The sequence below is a fragment of the Ascidiella aspersa genome, chromosome 3 (assembly GCF_963924565.1).
Source record: "Ascidiella aspersa chromosome 3, kaAscAspe10.2, whole genome shotgun sequence".
Taxonomy (NCBI): domain Eukaryota; kingdom Metazoa; phylum Chordata; class Ascidiacea; order Phlebobranchia; family Ascidiidae; genus Ascidiella; species Ascidiella aspersa.
In genome coordinates, this window is record NC_139449.1 from 26,272,818 (window position 1) to 26,291,670 (window position 18,853).

Genomic DNA, 18,853 nt, shown 5'->3' on the forward strand with positions numbered 1-18,853 from the left:
TGTTGTTGTAAACACACACAACTGTGCAAATGTATTTACCTTTTTGGAACAAGAGATAGAGCTAAACCAAACGCCCAAAAGGAAAGTAAACATAAGTTGTTGAACCAATTAGTATTTTATTAGACGCCATTTTGTGTTTTTGGAAAAACGTTTTTTTGTTAGTCAGAAATGAGTTACACAGGATCTCAAATCAAATATAAAAGTGTGTATAAGTTATTTTAAGCTTTTAAACATAAAATAATAAATTTAATGCGAAGTTGTTTAGATTTATTTTAAATACATTGGCTTTGTTACTGTTAGCATAGGGAAAATCCCTGTAGGGTAAACATTTTCCATGTTATTGTAAACGTAAACAGCACAATAAACAAGTTTATAACTCCTCTTTTTATCAAAATTTTTCCGAAAAATAATTTTTCCTAACCTAATATAGCATTTCAACGTTTTCTTAAAGTTGCTTTGCCTACCCTTACACGATTTTTATGCAACCTCAGCATTTTTGAAACTTCTTTCAACAACGCTGTTGGTTGCTGTGTGAAGGCGTTAGTTCGTTCTTGTAGATGTTGACCAGTCTGCATTCTGTGGCAGAGATTTTTTGAAAGCAATTTATGTCCACACTAGAATTAGGAACTTGTACCCCTAAATCCCAGCACAAGGTTGAGTTGTGCTAGATCCCCTAACATCAGGTGTGCATAGAGGCTTAATTGCACACTGTACACCTCCAAGTTTGGTGCTTCCATTGTACACCCAAAATATTGATGTGATGTGTTATGGAATGCAGTGTGGCACATAGATTAAACATCATATACAAACTGATAAACACAATGCCATCAAACGTAAATTACTTTTTATTTTTAAAATATAAGCCTTGCTGCTGCATCTTAAGGTTACAATAAACTCCTGATTTATGAATTATCCACTTCCATTTATGTTATGTCACTCAACCAGTCTGCATTCTATGGCAGGTCCACACCCGAGGTTTTTCCAAAGCAGTTTGTGCATAATTAGTAAATTATTTGACTAAATTTTGGAGAAAGGTTGATTTGTGGTAGGATTCTAAACCTCAGGTGTGCACAAAACATGATTGCACACCGACACACCTCCAAATTTGGTGCTACACACCTAAGATCTTGGTCAAAGCCATAAAATGCAGACTGGACAGTCAGTTGTTTAACTAGTGTTTTGTTTTATATAGAATTGCTTTTTATGTATAATAAAAACTTGTATTTTCAACAACAATATGGCTTTGAGAAAATTGGGCAGACTATCTGAAAAGTCCTGTTCTTTATTCCTATGTGACATGCAAGAAAAATTTCGACCGAATATTGGTAGAGCATCTGTCTATATTATGTAACTTGAGTTTTGTTGTGTTAAATAACATCCTAATTAGACTAAAATAAATGTCATTAAAACCAAATTATTTGGCATCTGGGCATCCAAAAAAGAACTGATTAATTAGAGTCATCATTAACTAGACTTGTATTTCTTTATATATGATGAACATATTTGCGACGTAATTTAATAAATATATATTTTTAGTTTACTTTCCACAAATTATCGAAGTCTCCCGCAGAATGAAGGAACTTGCAAAGATTCTTTCTATTCCTACAATAGTAACTGAACAATATCCAAAAGGTTGTAGAAGTTATATTTATATGTATAACCTTACTGAGTGGTGGCTATCTTAATTCTCAGTTTTAACTTTCTTTTTTGGTATTAAAGAGTGCTATCAGTGCATGTTCGAAATGTGACAAATTACAAACTTCAATACAGTGTACATCTTGTTTCGAAATTACTGTGACTTATTTAGGTTTGGGACCAACTGTTGCGGAGCTGGGTGATCTAGGCCATGCAAAAAAATTTTCCAAGACATGTTTTTCCATGGTTTTACCTGAAGTGGAAGAAGAACTAAAAAAGAACAATACAAAATCAGTAATTCTTTGTGGAATTGAAACCCAAGCTTGCATTTTGGTGTGTATCTGAAACTAATGATTGCATTAACTTATATACCTAATAACTGTGTTGTTATGACTTAAGTTATTGACTTGTCTTAACTGCTTTTTAATCACCGTTTTCAAATGACTTGACTTGACTTAAGTTTTTTGGACAAAGGACTTGACTGAGACTTAATTCATTGTGTGAAATAACTTGTGTGGAAATAGCTGTTATTATTTAACATTTTTTGTAAAATTGAGTTATTTATTTCAATTGTTGCATGTAAAACAATCATATTTCTAAAATTATGTTTTTTTTTCTATTTGTTAATTGACTGATTGCTCCAAATCAGACGATTTAACAATTTTAGGTTTATTGTTTTATTTTGATATAGGTGATTTGACTTGGAGATGACTCACGTTCTAATAATAATGACTTGCCTGGAACTTGACTTGAGTAACTGATGACTTGGACTGGGACTTCACTTTTGATTTGACTTAAACTGAGGTCATTTTGAAATGACTAGTTTATAACACTGCCAGATAACCAGATGCAGACATCAAAAAGAGTGGATATTTTTAAGGAACATAACTTTTTTATTTGAACTTTTTAGAGAACCACAACTGATTTACTGGAAAAAGATTTTGATGTGCATGTTGTGGCTGATGGTGTGTCATCAAGAAGTCAAGTAATGATTTTTTTTAAATAAAAATATAAAAGTAAAACTGAAATTATTATTTGGATAATATTAATTGCTACTTAAAAAAAAAAATTAAAAAAAAAATATTAAAAAATTTCACTAGATCTTTTTGTCAGGTTGACAGGCTTTTTGCATTGGCTACTATGAGGCAAATGGGAGCATTTATTACAACATCAGAAACAGTACTTTTGCAACTGATGGGCAACGCTAAACATCCCAAATTTAGAGAGGTGGTTATTTTGTTTTGTATTTACTATTTAGTAAATGGCATCATTTAAAAACACAAATTGTTTGGCTTAGTGAGGTATACCAAATGATTTATTAGACTTGATTTTCATATATGCAATTTCATATATCTTGTAAAAAAATGATTCTTTTTATTTTGGGTAATTCTTATAAACAAGTAATGGTGTTAATAACTTTTAAATATGAGATAAATATGCAAATTGAAGAATTATAAACATCATGTGACATTCATACTAATGTATTTTTTTACACTAAAAATCAATGCGGTAAAAAGTTATACCCAATATTGTTTATGGCATTTAAAATGGTTAACAAGCCAAGTGGAGAAACACATGTTGTAATCTTGTTTTTCTTTATAGGCCCAACAGCTGATCATGACATCAGCACCAGACAGTGGTTTGGTGCAAGATATGCTAAAGAGTACATAACTGAAGGATACACTCAAAAATAATTTTCGCGCTGTTCTAGAATTCCACCACATTTTCGTTGGGTATATAAAAATGTTTTGATTAGGGTGCTAGTTAATGTTTGAGTGGGTCAAGTATTATTATTAAATTTATTCTTACACATTATGCATTCCTTGCAATTTCAAATTACTAAACTCGTTTTGTTACTGTTAAAATAAATGTGGTAGGATTTTAGACAAGCGCCCTAATTTTTTATTTATGACAAGTGATAAAAACGTTGAGTGCATTGTGTTCAGCTTCAACGAAACTCTTTGTTCAACCTTGTCATTCGTTGGATCTTTTACGTAATTTATATAATAATTATACTAATTGTTATTTTTTTATTTGAATGTATTTAAAAAAATAAACTGTGCAATTGTCATGTTTTGTTTTAGTTATGATGAAAGAAGTACATTTGCTCTCACATAGCTAGTGCATATAAATTACAGATATTGGCTTATTTAATGTCCAGCGTCCTACAAATACTAATAGAGATCCAAACAGAACCACAAAGGTTATTAAAAAAGATCTAGAACAATTTTATTCAAAAAGAACAGTGAAATCATTTCGAATTAAGGTTTTAAACAGAACCTATAATGCAGTTTGCGTATAGTATGCTGTGCAAAAGTTGTTATAGATTTTTTTATAACCTTTGTGGTTCTGTTTGGATTTCATGATATGGATAAAAGATGAACAGTTTTTTAAGTTTTAGAACAGGCTTCCCAATAAATTCCAATATAAACAATAAATAAAATAATAAAATAATATTGTTATTATTTTAATAATATTGTTATTATTTTAATAATATTGTTATTATTTTAATAATATTGTTATTATTTTATCAACAATACTAATAGATACGTTTTTTAGCAGGTTCTCTGTAAATTTATTCTCCCTTCGTTAAGATTTCTATCTTATTATTTTTAACATGGTCCGGCGATTCCTCAGTGAAAAGTTGGCAGCGGTAGGAAACTTAGCTTAGCTTTAATTTATTATGGTCGCATTTGGCCTTTAATTAAGGCAAAGCAACATGATTTCATTAAAATCCAAGATTTACCTAGTTGCCGGGAGCACTGTGGCCATTTTGTTGACTATGAGGTAAATCCGCGTTTGTTTCGATCTACTTACTTTAAGTTTTTAACTAGTCGAAATTCGTGATTGGCCATATTTGCGTTGGCGGCGCTGGTCTGGAATCCTATAACCCACTGTGGAAAGTATGGCAACTGCACCCGCGATTTTTTTTTGACCTTTAAAAGTGCACCCGGAAAAATATTTTAAGTGCACCCCAAATATGTAAAATGCTTGTGGGTCATTCCATCCTTAATTTAAAGGCCCGGAACCCATGTTCTTAGATTTTCTTTAAACTTAGTACAATTGAAGATCTCTTTTAAAAAATAAGAATGCAAAAAATTTGAGCGTTCTGTGATAAGCGGTTTCGAAGATATGGCAGTTTAAAATATTTTACCACTAGGTGGAAATGGGTACTTTTTGGTTCCGCTTGAGCGCTTTTTGCTCTGTTGTGGCTTAATTTTGCAGTAGAAGCCTGAAGTAAAATTCTATTCCACCATTTATGGGGTTGCTAATTTCAAAAATGATGATTAAAACTATATGTGATGAATTCTTCTACATGTAATTTACATTTAAAGTTTTCTGACTTCCGAAGACTTTTCCGAAGCTCTCTGCAATTTTTTTTCAATTTTTATGCTGGAAAAATAATCTTGAGACATCATAGTATTTGGAATTTTTAAAGTGATTCTTGGTTATTTGCAATTAGTAATTGGTTTTGGTTTTAATGTTTTAAATTTGTGTTAAATTTAAAACACTAAAAAGTTACAACTGATAACTAGAGGCAGTAAAAGTCATACTTTTTTGGTGTAAAATCAAAAAATATTGTTATGAGCTTCATGTAAGAAGGTTTAAGGTCATATTCTCTGTTTGTAGTCATAAAATATGACCTTTTGATTTTACTTAAACTTTAAAGATTTGGTCCTAGTAATTTTGTAGACAAAGTTAAAGCAGTCCCCTCTAGAAGTATTGCAATGAGAGTTCTCATGCTGAATTTCATGAAGCATTTAAAGCATGATTTTCATTGTTTTCTGTACTTTAATGCTTACTGTTTGATTTCAATTTACATTGTGACATTATCTTGACACATTGTTTTGCAACACACAGTGTTGAATATTATAAACACATGCCATAGGTCAGCTCGTACAGTCAGTTAGATCAGAGTTATAACTTCTATGGTCAGCCAATGTTAAGATCTTAAGAGCTCCGGGTAGTTTTTAGCCTACAGCTCAATAGTGTATTTAATTTCTCAGTGCCTTTTTCAGGATTTAGTAAATTTGTGTAATCTTTACGTGTACATTTAGCCTTGCTAGTATCTGTTTTTGAGCTTTATAACTACACAGATTTGTAAAAAATGGAACCGTGTACTATAGGCATTTTAAAAGGGGTAGTAAAAGAGTGTCACAGCAACTCAAGAATTAGTAAACAAGGCATGACTAATTTCAATACAATAAGCGATGAGGAAAGAATTATTTATTTATGGCGAGCTGGACTTTGCACAGAAATTCGTGGAAGAGATAGCAAAATTTGCAACCACCGCAAAAAGCAGTTAGGGGACTACTTTTTATCTAGAAAGATGAAGTGCACTGATGTGTATGGAAGACATAAGAAAAAAAAGCCTTCAGGTAGCCGAATCATCAGTTTGGATACGGCACTCTACCTGAAATCACAGGAAATTAACAGCATACCAGGAGACAAATTGTGTCGAAATTGCTGGGGCTTGTTGTTCAAAAATATGCAGGTTGAAAAAGATCCTTCTGGTAAGTCAGATTCAAGTACAACAGAAAGTTTAGATAACTCTTTTAACCAATCTAATTCATTAAAAAGGTCAAATGAAGTACTAAAGCTATTGGGAAAATCACCTGTTAAACTACATTCCCTCAAAAAACGCCAACGCCTATCTTATGTTCAAAACACGGTATCTAATGTAGTCCGGAACATCCAAGAAAATTTATCACTTGCAATACCAACAGAAGATGAAGAACAAGCATCAACTTCACAGTCAAAAAAACAACAAGAGGAAAATGCAATTAAAGCAAATGATTTGGATATTTTAATGAACGAGCTTAACGAAAAAATAGTAACTGCTAATCGTGACGAAAAACTTTCCATTTTGACATTAAAGCCGCACTCCTGGTATTTTGAAAAAACTCGTAAATTTTTTGGAGTGTCTAATTATTATGTTTCGTATCGGCTAATTTAAGACTGGAGAAAGGAATTTTGGCACCCCATTGGAGCTAAATATAAACTAACAGATGAAACAAAACAGCTGATTAAAGATTTTTATTTGGATGATAACCATTCATTTTTTAGAATCCTGCCTGGCCGAAAGGATTTTGTTAGCATAAGACCGAACATACATGAGCAAAAATGCCTTTTGCTGTGTAATATTGATGAACTATATGTATTGTTTAGACAAAAACATCCCTCTTTCAAAGTACGTTCATCCATGTTTTATAAACCTCAACCAAAACAATGTATTACTGTATCAGCATCAGGACAAAATCTCTTCTAAATTTCATACTTTGTCTTCTGAATAAAATTGTAACTATTAATTTTTTCTAGAATCCTGTAAAGAATGTTAAATGTAAATATATTTTCCAATGTATATTGTATGTCAGTACAATAGTTGTACACGAAGTTGTGACAGTGTAGCGCATCAATTGATTTAAAGTGTCACCATTTTTTATTGTTGTATTTTAATTTGTTCCACAATTTGCATGAATTTGAAACTTGATAACCAACTACTAATTGCAAATAACCAAGAATCACTTTAAAAATTCCAAATACTATGATGTCTCAAGATTATTTTTCCAGCATAAAAATTGAAAAAAAATTGCAGAGAGCTTCGGAAAAGTCTTCGGAAGTCAGAAAACTTTAAATGTAAATTACATGTAGAAGAATTTACCACATATTGTTTTTATTATCATTTTTGAAATTAGCAACCCCATAAATGGTGGAATAGCATTTTACTGCGGGCTTCTACTGCAAAATTAAGCCACAACAGAGCTAAAAGCGCTCAAGCGGAACCAAAAAATACCCATTTCCACCTAGTGGTAAAATATTTCAAAATGTCATATCTTTGAAACCGCTTATCACAGAACGCTCAAATTTTTTGCATTCTTATTTTTTTATTAAAATCTTCAGTTAACTTAAATTTAAAGAAAATCTGAAAACATGGGTGGACAAATTTCTGAAAACTTTAAATTAAGGATGGAATGACCCTTGTGTGACATACATTTACAGTGCAATGTATGCAAAATACAGTGCATCGGAAAAGCATAAAGTGCACCCGAGGTGCACTTTATTGACCTTTGTTGCACCCGGTCACCCAGATTTTTTTGGCCGTGCACCCACGAGATCTCATCGAAATCTGGCAGACTTTTCAGCAGTGCCTATAACCACAGCGTTGAAACAATCATTAAAGCAACGCACAATATTTGGGTTGGGATGTCGGTTAGTGTTTAGGTGAGGGTGGGTCCAGTAATATTATTTTGATTATTTAATAATATTGCTAAACCTACGCAGACGCTAACCCTAACCCAAATAATGTTTTATGTGGTAGGATTCTAGACCAGCGCCACATCGGCTTACATGTAAACAAGCGCAATTCTGTGTTAAATTTTTATACAATTAAAAACAATTTGACTACATCACATAAAAAATTGCAAAGACTATAAGGCGAATGATACAAACATTGATCATTTCATCAGTTGTACACTTTTTTTATTTTGCTTTAATTTTATTGTAAGACAGATAGTCAATTTTTGTCAGAAGAACATCATTTAAAATTATGCTTTCTTTACTTACCGGAAGTCCATCTTACATATTCTATGTTGAAGTGTTCTTAATACTGTATCTTTAAAACACAAATATATTTCAATGTTACAAAAAATGAAGAACATTTGTAAAATAAACAAATTGATTAATGATTAATACATTTCATCCTTTTTCTACGTATTTCCTAAATGTGGTTTGTTTTGCAGTATATTTCACTTCATGCTGCTATTTTGGACATTTTTTGCTGGCGTTGCAGTCTCTGTAATCATTTTGAGGTGAATATTTTTGCTTAACCAGTAGCTTGTTTATTCGACAATGGTGATTTATAAACAAATATTTTTAGACCAGGCTATGAAGTTCCCAATCTTTTGCTGTCATTCAGAAAACAAAACCAAGTTTGTAGTGTTTTTAGTCTATTTTTTTACAATAAAAATATTTATGTTTTTTCGTGACAAACATGTTGTCCCTTTTTACTTTTATGTAATTCATTTATTTTTAGAGTGTAAACAGTGTTAAAGAAAAGTCATCCAAGTGCAGTGTTTGTGCCAAAGAGAACTGCAACAGACAGAGGTACCACTGAATCGTTAATAGGAGAGTAATTTTTATAAAAATAAATAAATGTAGCAATTGAATGAAAGATATTGTAGCGACTTTTTAGTTATGTTGAGAATATCTTAAGGTAGTATCCTATAATCGTTTAATAAGTAACAAAACCTAAAGTCGCTGAGTGAGTCCTATCCGGGTAATTATAAATTCTATTCTGTTTAGGAATAATCAAACAACACAAATGTATCTCTTTAGTATATATTGGGTTAAGTGTAAAAGATGAGCGTTAATAACTATCACAAACAAGAGTTAGCATTAATATCGGCATTACACGAATCTACTTACAATATTATTGTTAAATCATAACATGTTACTGCAATAACCACGAATCAAAACTGGCATATTAGAACCGAATCGTTCTCAAATATATAGCACAAAATGCAATACAATTTAGCAAAGTCATCACGCTAACAATTCTATTTCTGGCCAAGTTGGTAATTGAGAAACACAAAAAAGTCCATCAGTCGTTCAAAGACCTGCAGACTAGGCCAGCAGGAATTTGCTAAGATAAACAGTACACGGGACTGGGCGCCCACTTATCTCGCCCGAGTAACCATCGCTTCGGGCAGCGAATGTCGCACGCACAGGCTACATTAACATTGTATGCTCTAAATGACCGAAATAAAGTCGTGGTAATGTACACCTGAAAAAGATAGAAAGGAACAGACAATAACTACATTAATTTCGAAATACGAAAAACTTTAGAATTATCGCCGTCTTAAAACCTATTTAACAATTCTAATAACTCCTAATGATAGTGGAACTTTGAGATTATATGCTTATGGCAATTAACAAATTTAGGTGTTTACTGTGTTGATAAACACGTAACAGATATACACACACAGGTTTTTTTTAAGGTTTGGTTTGGGTGACCGCTAAGTAGTTTTAAGAGACCGCAAGTGTTTCATTTAAATCCAAAACGTTGCAAGTCCAAAAGGACCGTTTCGGTCCCCCAAAACACCTTAAAAAAAACACTGTACACACATAAGTGTTCAACAACTGTAATCTAGCCCTTCTAAATCTGCTTTTTGACCAACGATTATGTCTTATGTATTGTTAATATACCGAAAGCCATCGCAGACTCACCGAATCTGTCGATCAATGCAAAGTAACTCAGTTGGTAGAGCGGCGGTCCTGGTATGGCCCGAGGTTGTTAGTTTGAACCTCACTGCAGGCTAGTTGTTTTTTAAGCCTGCTTTGATTGCATCATTGATCAAAATATTCAATTATGTCTTTGGCTGTACTGTTGTAACAATTGGTCATCCTTTAACGATCACCACAACAAGTTATATTGCTTTCTTTGTTTCAGACCCGAAGAACAGTTTGAAACATGGCAGCCTTGGGTAGACATAGAGGTCAATGAGAAAGTTGATGTAGCTGTGACTGAGGTTGGTTAAATGTAAATTGCATTTATTTTGTTTTAACATAAGTATACCACTTTAATTGTTTTTTTGTAGTTTCTGGAAATTCTTCTCGAGAAGTACATTCAAAATTGGTATCAGTAAGTATTTATTTTTCTTAGATGCAATATGTGATAGCTAATGCTTTCATTTTTTATGACAGAGAACTGAGCGACAATAATGATTTTGTATTTGAGCTGAAAGGTTGTTTGCGGCATTGTTTAGCGGTCCTGTATCGCAGAATAAACAAGGTATCACTTTAAAAATTAAAATATTGTTGTTGTTTCAAAAGTGATTTTAATTTTAAGGTTTCACAAATTTCAAATTGTCTACAGGTTGACATGCCAGAGATTATTATCCAAAAACTTGTACGTGTTGCAATTTTTCACTTAAACATATGCCTTGTAGCACAAAAAAAAGGTTAGTTGTAAGTTATTGGAATAAAACAGTGTTACATTTTTTTAAAGTTGGTAGAGTTCTGTCCATTTTGTTTTGTTGGTTGGCAATTCTCTTATCTGTTTTAGGTTGCCAAAGTGAGGATGATATTCTTCTATTCTATGGAACAAAAATGCACTTGGCTTTACAAAGTAGGCGCTCTGAACTTAACTATTTAAGAGGGTTGTGTGATTGCTTGTTTCCACTTATTCTTCCAAAATCATTCGTCAAGAGCAAGTAAGCAATCTGGGCATAATATTGATTTTGTTTCAAGATTATTGGAAAGGAAAAAAATATTTTTTTAACCAATAAGGACTGGATATCTCTATATTTTACTATGACTGACATTTTTCAGTTTACCTGTGATGTTTGATTTTTTTTAACTGGTCTATTTTTTTCATAAATGTTCTTTAACTACTAACTCAATTTCGCAACAAAGTATGTTGCACTGAATATGTGAATAATAGAAATCACCTTGACCCTTGCAAGATAAATGTCGACCTTAATTCCTGATCAGTAACAGCAAAATACTCTAGCAAAGCTAGCAATTCAGGTCAGACACAATAAACAGATCTCAAAGAATATATATTTCGCCAACTAAGGCATCGTCAGTATATCTTAATTCGAATGAATCTATTTCATTATACCCCATATACCCCATTTGCATTGCCTAAAACTATTGTTTTTTGAATCAATTGTAGAATTGGAAAAACATTTCTCCGAGAGGTTTTAGCCTCAAATGTTATTTTGCATGGAATTGACAGCATTGATGATCCTGTAAGTATAACAATATTTTTAAAAACTGAATATTTCGTTTGTCATATGCTTATTTTGAACTAGCATGTCATGAAGTGTAGATTAAATTGAATTTTCATAATCCCAATTTGTGTTTGTTTGTAGGATCGAATCAATTTGCTGCTTCTCATCTTTTTTGACAAATCATTGGCAAGTTTACTTTGTTTGTTCTTTAGGCTGACCTTTAAAGAAAATACTGCTTCAATAATAGTTTTTTAAAAATATCATGATCTTATTCAAAATAAAGTAACATCATTAGTTTGGTAAATTTGCCTACCATATAAGATTGTATTAATGACTTTTAGGGTATTAAGCTGAAAGGAAAGCCAATTTATCTTTAATTTTTATGTAATATTTTACCCTTTGAAGTAGAAAACTTATAGTGGATTGTAAAACTTGACAGAAATGTCATTTTCTGTTCTTATTCAATATTATCAGACATTTTTATAAATAACTATAATGTTATTTGCAGCCCCAAAAGGCAGATGGTCCACCTTCACCACTTGTTCCATTTCTTGCTGAATTTTCTTCTCAAGATCAGAACCCCTCTACTTCTGTAAGAAAATTTGTTTTTTTGTATAATCCAGATTTCAGCTGATAAATAAAAACTTTTTTATTTTTATACAGCTTCTTCATATTGATCTGCCAAAAATTATGGCAACACAGGATTTACTATATCAGTTCATGTCCTTTTTGAAAACCATCCGGGCTGTCCACTATTTACAGTTTTGTCTTACTGTTTGTAAGTAAAGCATCCCATCTTTAATGTTACAGACAAATTTAGTTTAATGTTAGACTGAAATAAACTAGGAACCACACAGTTATAGTCCTAGGCCTCTAACTGGTAAACCATTAAATTAATAATCGAGAGTTGAGATTTCAAAGAAGTGTCCTTATACTGTCTGTGTTTTATTCCTAAAAAAATATTCTGGTTGAATATACAAATGCATAATTCCAGAACAGCTACAAGTAGTGGCTTTAATTTTTGTCAGGTGATTTTAATCGACGTTGTTTGGCCCCGGAGCAAAACGAAGCTCAGCAAAGAAGACTCCATGAAGAAGCGCGTAACATCTACCTCTCATATTGTGCCCCGGACTCTGCTACCTTTATTCATTTTCAACCCTCTATTGTCGAGGATCTTAAAGAAAGTATGAATATATTATTTGTATTATGGATTAAACTTTTTTTAAGTTTAAAAGTTTGATTATGGGATAAAAATATGTGAGTAATGAAAATTGACTCACCGTAATAAAAATTATTAAAAGAGTGGGTAAAACTTGGTGAATGTTGTTAGATGGTGTAATATTTCCAAGAAAATAACACAACTATGTGAGAGACTGAGGGTTATAAACTTATGATAGAAGCTAGCAGCTCTTTTTCCCAATAAGTATAGAGCTATTTTATAACATACAACTTTAACATAACCCGTTTTCTGGAAGCTAGTTATTTTTAACTTGTAAAATGACTAAAATGACACTTAAAGATCACAATTGTGTGCAATTTTCAGTTTATTTTTGATTGGTGTGTAATTCAGCTTTGACCAAAACTAAAAATTTACACTGTAAGACCACTCCTTCCAATGCATTAATTAGCCTATTTGCTCTTAAAGTTGCGAATGGACGATGGGATGAGGTTTGCAGACTTCGGACCAGCACTCCGTTGTTTCAAGCATATGACCACGTCTACAATTTGCTGGAACACCTCTACTGCCCTTTATTCTATCAAAGTGACAGCGTAAGGCAATTTCTTTATCAACAAAAAAACAGAACCCTTACAAGGCTCTTATTTTACCTATATTGCAGTATTATGAAATGCTTTGTGGAAAACGGGCCCCTACAAAAAACAAGAAGGCATTTAGCAGGTGAGGACATTACTTTTGCGCATTATTGCTCGGATATATTTAATCAATTTTATCTTCAAACGCAGACAAATGATGAAGGGTGGAGACGGGGGCTCTGTGAAACAGATTGGCAAAAAGATCAAGGATGCATTCAAGCCAAATCAAGGTGCTTGTTTTTATGCTAGACTAAATATGTACAAAGACGACTTATATTTTACATACTACAAATGGGATAAGTGTTCAAATACATTAAGTTGACGCACACAAGGCTAATTCTTGTTGAAAATACATTAATTCAAGTTTGTGTGCAGATAATGAAAACGACATGCTTGAGGAGAGTACAACTGATGCTGATTCAACCTTGGTAAGTTGACGACTTTCGTTATTTTTCTTGTTTAAATTTGTGTAGGTTACTTTCGACTTTATAACCTTTTCGGAGTATGCTGAGTGCACCTTTGTAACAATCAATTCCTGACGGTCACACTGTATTTTTGGGATAATTGTTTCTTGATACATTTTTAATAAAGCGCTTCCCAAGCATTTCTAAACGTTGCAGTTTTCCATTAGATCGGGAAATTATTGCATTACCATTACGTAACATTTATGTAACAATGTAACAAATACGTAACAATTAGACGTGTTGTGTCGCAGTAACTATTTCAGTACATACTGCCAGCAAACCGCTTTAAACAAAGCTTGCAAATGTCTTTGTACCAGATGGAAGGAACAGCGCAACTCCTTCTGGAAGATGAAGTGGTGGAGGACCTGCACATTACTAGAGATGTGTCTGCGTGGAGGATCGAGATACCGAGGGTGGAAGATTTGAAGAGGGAAGATGAGGGAAAGTTGTTTGTCTTCTGCGTTGAAGTCAAGAGAGTGAACATTTCAAATGGTGAGAGATTTGCAGCCAGTTTCTTAACAAAATCTCTTGTTTTGAAAATCGTAAGAAAAAACTCTTTCTTGTTTAAAACTTGTATAAATGGTGTTATTGTAGAAAATGTCTTCTTGGTAATCCTAATCATAAGAAAAAGGTGTTTCCTATTGAATTTTTTTTATAAATGCTGTGACTGTAAATGGGATTATAGCATTACATATCTGTCGACTGTGGTTAACTTACCCACTGATCAGACTTAAAAATGGCCCAATATTGCGAATTTACTAGTGTATGTAATTTAGTTGACTTCAGTACTGTGTTTACTTCTGCAGATGGCGAAGAACGAGGTGATCATAGCATTACATATATGTTGTTTACTTATCCCACTGATCATACTTTTAAATGACCTGATATTACGAATAGTGTATACCTGACATTTTAGCTGACTTAAGCACTGTGTTTATTTTTGCAGATGACGAAGAACCAGAGCAGTGGCATGTCTTAAGGCGCTACACTGAATTTTATGTCCTTGAAAGCAAACTGATCGAGTTCCACGGATCTCTGGCGCCAACTGGCTTGCCACCAAAGAAGCTGTTTGCCCCAAGTTTTGAATTTCTTGACCTGAAAAAGTCTGAATTTGAAAGGTTTTTGAAGGTAATTCAGTTTTATATGAATAATTCTTTTTGTGAAATACATTGATTCTACGTTTTAAAACAGGAATTGGTTACTAAACCAGCTTTGCGACACAGCGAACTTCTCTATGACTTTCTTCTTCCATCTCGAGCTGAGGCAGTTTCAAGGTAATAGCAGAGTGTGATATTGGTAATGTATATTTCGACTAATTGCGTTTTAAAACCTTCTTTGTTGTCTCGTATACACAGTGTGTCCACATTTTCTTTGCAAAATAGAGAAATGATGTGCGTGATAATTGGGAAATTTGGGAAACCCTACCCCGAAGAAAAATTGCAATTTAAACTTTAAAATGAGAAAACAATTTGTTTCAGGTTTGAAAAGAAAGCACTTCCAGATGTTAAGATCGGAAAGTTTTTTCGTCGTGTGCCAAACAAGCTGGTAAAAGAAAAGGGTCAACATTTAGAAATGTTTTTCAGCTCAGTCATGCAGCAGTGTGAAGCGCCAAAACCCAAACCAGGGTAAAATTTGTGAAAATGTATTTTAATTGGTTTTGATTTAATCATGTTTTTTTATTTCACCCAACGTATATACAAACTGAATGTCTTGACTGGTTTCATCTGAATTCAATTGACTGGTTGCTTCTGAAACGGGGCTGTATTTTATTTTTATACATCGCTATAACTTTTTAAAACCAAGTGTGTCAGTATTTGATATACTTCTTTATGCTAGTGATTTTGAACCAGTATTTACAAAGCCAGAAATATGTAAAACACTAGTTTATTTAGTTACTGGAAACTTTGTGGTAATACGTTATAAATTAAACACAGCACACAGATGTTCTCAAGATGTTTTTTATTTTGCAGGAATTATGAGCCTATAACGGACAATCCAGACATCCAAATGGATCAAAAGGTGGGTGACATCAAATTTAATGGTTTACTGTTAATGCCGTAGCACCAATGAAATGGTATTCTTTGAAAGCTTGAATTGGAAATTAGGTATTTTTCATGTTTTTTTCCAGCTGCACAGTGAGCTTTACCCTGAAAGTGACTGGCTTTTCGATTCATTTCCCTCCAATTCTCCTGAAATCACTGGGAAGTCGTACCTCAATGGAGTCTGTGACTATCTCATTTACCTTGGTAAGGGTAATAGAAACGTTTTTTTCTTTCAATTCGTTTGTTTATATATGGTATCTAAAACAGTAGTTTTCGTTTGTTTGATGCAAACCTTTTTTCTTTTTTGCTTTAGCCACACAAGTGTTCGATGCTGGAGAACGAGCTCACAGAGTGATGATAGCTGCAAAAACTATTTTCAGGAACACCCTGGAGCCGTTTGCGCACAAGTACGATTATTCTGGTGACCTTTTGATGTTTTGTTACCTGTAAATTCTACAGTGCAGCGTAATATTAAACAAAATGAACCACTAAAACGCGTTGCCAATGGAAATTTTGGTTGTTTTTAAAGTACCTTTGTGTTGTTTTTAGCTATCTCAAGCAGAAAATCGACTGTTATCGGCAGGAGCATCACGTTGTGTCGCTGATTAACCTATTTCGGGACATAGTGTTCTTCAGTAACGACCCACCAAGGTAAGACTGATCACATTGTAAACCTACTGTTTTCGCTACAAGCAAGTTACCATTTTATATGTTTTAATGTCGAACTTTTTGCATTTTGGTCCGAATCCTGTTTTTATTCTTAGAACCGAAAGAGAGAAAAACCTTCGACGACATGCTACTCTTTTAGCTTGGAAAGAATTTATTCCAAGTAAGATCAAAGCTATTTCACCTTGCACATAATGTAATTTTACTATTGTTTCTCAATTTAGGCCAGTTTGTTCGTTTAATTGGAAAAGAAAAACATGAAGCTGGTTGCAAAAAAGTATTTGACGTTCTTCAACAGCCCAAACTTAACAAACAGGTACTGCATTCTAGTCTGTTTGCGTTGGTTTTCAATGTGCTTAGAAATTGCTAAAAATAATGCTACTTTACATACTTGAAAATACGTTTTTAGTTTTGGTGCCTTTTAAATTTCTTTCTAAAAAAACTTTGGCCTACATGTAATATTTTCTCATTGGAATTCATTTGGCTACTAATATACACCTTCGAATAAATTGTTCTTTTGGTTTGCAGCGGTCAGGTAATGTTAATCTTCTGAGCTCCAATAAACCGGCGTATGTAATTGTTGAATTCTTATTAACACATATTCCTCTTTTTTATCTTTACAGCTTGGGTATATGCTTTTGGATACATTAGTATTGGAACTATTCCCGGAGCTTAAGTCATGAGATAAATCAAAGGAATGAATAAAGCACTCGTTGTCCAAAACCTTTCCTATATACAATTTAATAGCAAATTAGTTGTTATAGATTTTACGTTGTGTCTTAATAATTAATCTAACATGCGGTAAATTTATTGGTGCGAGATGTCATATCCGTATCAGTTACGGTCTTGTCAACATTTCTGTTTTTACTTATTTATGTTCGTACTTCTGTATTTTCGTCTAACACCTCGATGTATACACCACCTTTAAGTGAGCACTTGGGATTATTTTATAAGTTTTGTGCAATACGTTTTACTGCAGTGCAATTTGTTTTTTTGTGTTGTGACCCGTGACATGGCCAAAAAATGTTGGTTCTTCACTGTTACATTTTAAATTGTCGTTTGTTAAAACACTGCATTACGTTTAAGTTCAAAACAGCACTAAACTAAAGGTTTGTTTGCAACCTATTTTGTAAAATCTTGGATCTATCTGTAGTTGAGCAATTTTTGTTTTGTTTCAAATAAACCTGTTATCCTACGATATTGAGGTGGAATTTGTAACGTATTACTTAGAATTAGCTTGTTAATTTTGAGATTTTAGGCAGGTATTTTTTTTTAAACCAATGCCAATTAAGGCTGTTTAATGACTCCACACTTTACAATAATATTGGTTTACTCTACCATGATACGATAGGGAGCACAGATTACAAAGTTTTTAATGACAAAACCTCAAATCGCCCCTAAAGAGTTAGAAAAATATTCCTTATTTATTTGTCTCATTGGATTTAATACACTTCTTGACAATTCGCGTAATGAAAAATGCGTGACGCACTTCGCGTGTGCGATGTGCTGTTTTGAGAGTTAGGCTTCGAGGCGGTTTGACAGTATTCATATCAATTTTTAAGATTAGAATGTTTTGTGAAACTACACAATAAATGTTAAGAAAGATAAAAAAGAAAAGATTTCGCGGATCTGCTGCCAGTACTTTAGTAAAGTATATTGCGCTGGTCTAGAGGGTAATACTAATTTACGGAATGATGAATGGTCGGAACTAGGGATGTTCAAAGTAGAATACCAAGGTATTCTAGAATAATAGGTTTCGAATCTAAAATAACGAATCCAGAATAGCGAATCCTAGTATATTTTTATTAAATTATTTAACCTCGATTTTGTTTGGGGAATGGATTAATCTTTTTCTACCCTACCGGGCCCACATTCACAGCAACAAATCGCCCAAACAATTTGCTAACATGTGTACATTATAATAAAAAATGTTTTACATTCTTAACAACTGTCATTTAAAGCAGTTGTGTAAGCTGTAATACATGTTCACTGTTCAGGTTGTTGCCAAAACTTATATTTTTGCAAATAGTGAGTACAATGCAACACTGCACACAGAACTCTTTTTAAAAGCAACACTGCACACAGAACAGTTTTTAAAAGCATTGTTGGGTCTTAGTGCTTCTTTTTTGTCTAATTTATCTGTTATGCAGTCAAATAATGTACTGCAAAGAATACAAAGTTACTATTGACATAACAAATACTTGACAATTTACGCTGGGCATCACTGCATAACCTCGCTGAATATTGGCCTAAAGTTGACATTAAGCAACCCTATAGCGCATTTTCTCGATGGCCAGCACGTGTTACAACGTAATATTACTTTTGCAACTTAACGCATTTAGGGAAATTTGCGAACTACGCATCTGGCATTACACGTTAGTCGCTCGCCCAATAACGCTTGATTGACACTTAATTATTAGACGAACGTTATCGCAAGACGCGAAGTAATTGGTCGCCCGAAAAAACGCTGACACTGCACTACCAGGTTACATTAAAGCAA

At 33.1% G+C, this 18,853-nt stretch overlaps 2 protein-coding genes and 1 long non-coding RNA gene across 3 annotated transcripts; all 3 read left to right on the top strand.

Moving 5' to 3' along the window:
- The first annotated feature begins 1,067 nt into the window (after positions 1-1,067).
- On the top strand, positions 1,068-3,489 carry LOC146161179 (isochorismatase domain-containing protein 2-like). Its single transcript, XM_083384510.1, has 6 exons — positions 1,068-1,325; positions 1,537-1,632; positions 1,808-1,968; positions 2,546-2,620; positions 2,749-2,862; positions 3,238-3,489. Exons 1-6 carry the CDS (start codon positions 1,238-1,240, stop codon positions 3,304-3,306), a joined length of 603 nt encoding a protein of 200 aa, XP_083240636.1. The 5' UTR covers positions 1,068-1,237; the 3' UTR covers positions 3,307-3,489.
- A 794-nt stretch (positions 3,490-4,283) lies between these two features.
- On the top strand, positions 4,284-17,542 carry LOC146161180 (sorting nexin-14-like). Its single transcript, XM_083385881.1, has 29 exons — positions 4,284-4,422; positions 8,376-8,444; positions 8,513-8,564; positions 8,669-8,739; positions 10,085-10,163; positions 10,233-10,276; positions 10,339-10,426; positions 10,511-10,595; positions 10,700-10,847; positions 11,312-11,387; positions 11,511-11,555; positions 11,878-11,961; positions 12,033-12,147; positions 12,398-12,553; positions 13,015-13,139; positions 13,208-13,266; positions 13,332-13,411; positions 13,557-13,609; positions 13,963-14,137; positions 14,592-14,773; positions 14,837-14,919; positions 15,124-15,270; positions 15,616-15,664; positions 15,774-15,891; positions 16,001-16,094; positions 16,237-16,338; positions 16,452-16,516; positions 16,578-16,669; positions 16,977-17,542. Exons 1-29 carry the CDS (start codon positions 4,355-4,357, stop codon positions 17,034-17,036), a joined length of 2,664 nt encoding a protein of 887 aa, XP_083242007.1. The 5' UTR covers positions 4,284-4,354; the 3' UTR covers positions 17,037-17,542.
- On the top strand, positions 5,898-6,534 carry LOC146161181 (uncharacterized). Its single transcript, XR_014494703.1, has 2 exons — positions 5,898-6,149; positions 6,217-6,534. It is a non-coding gene; the product is annotated as an uncharacterized LOC146161181 (long non-coding RNA).
- Positions 17,543-18,853: the final 1,311 nt, after the last annotated feature.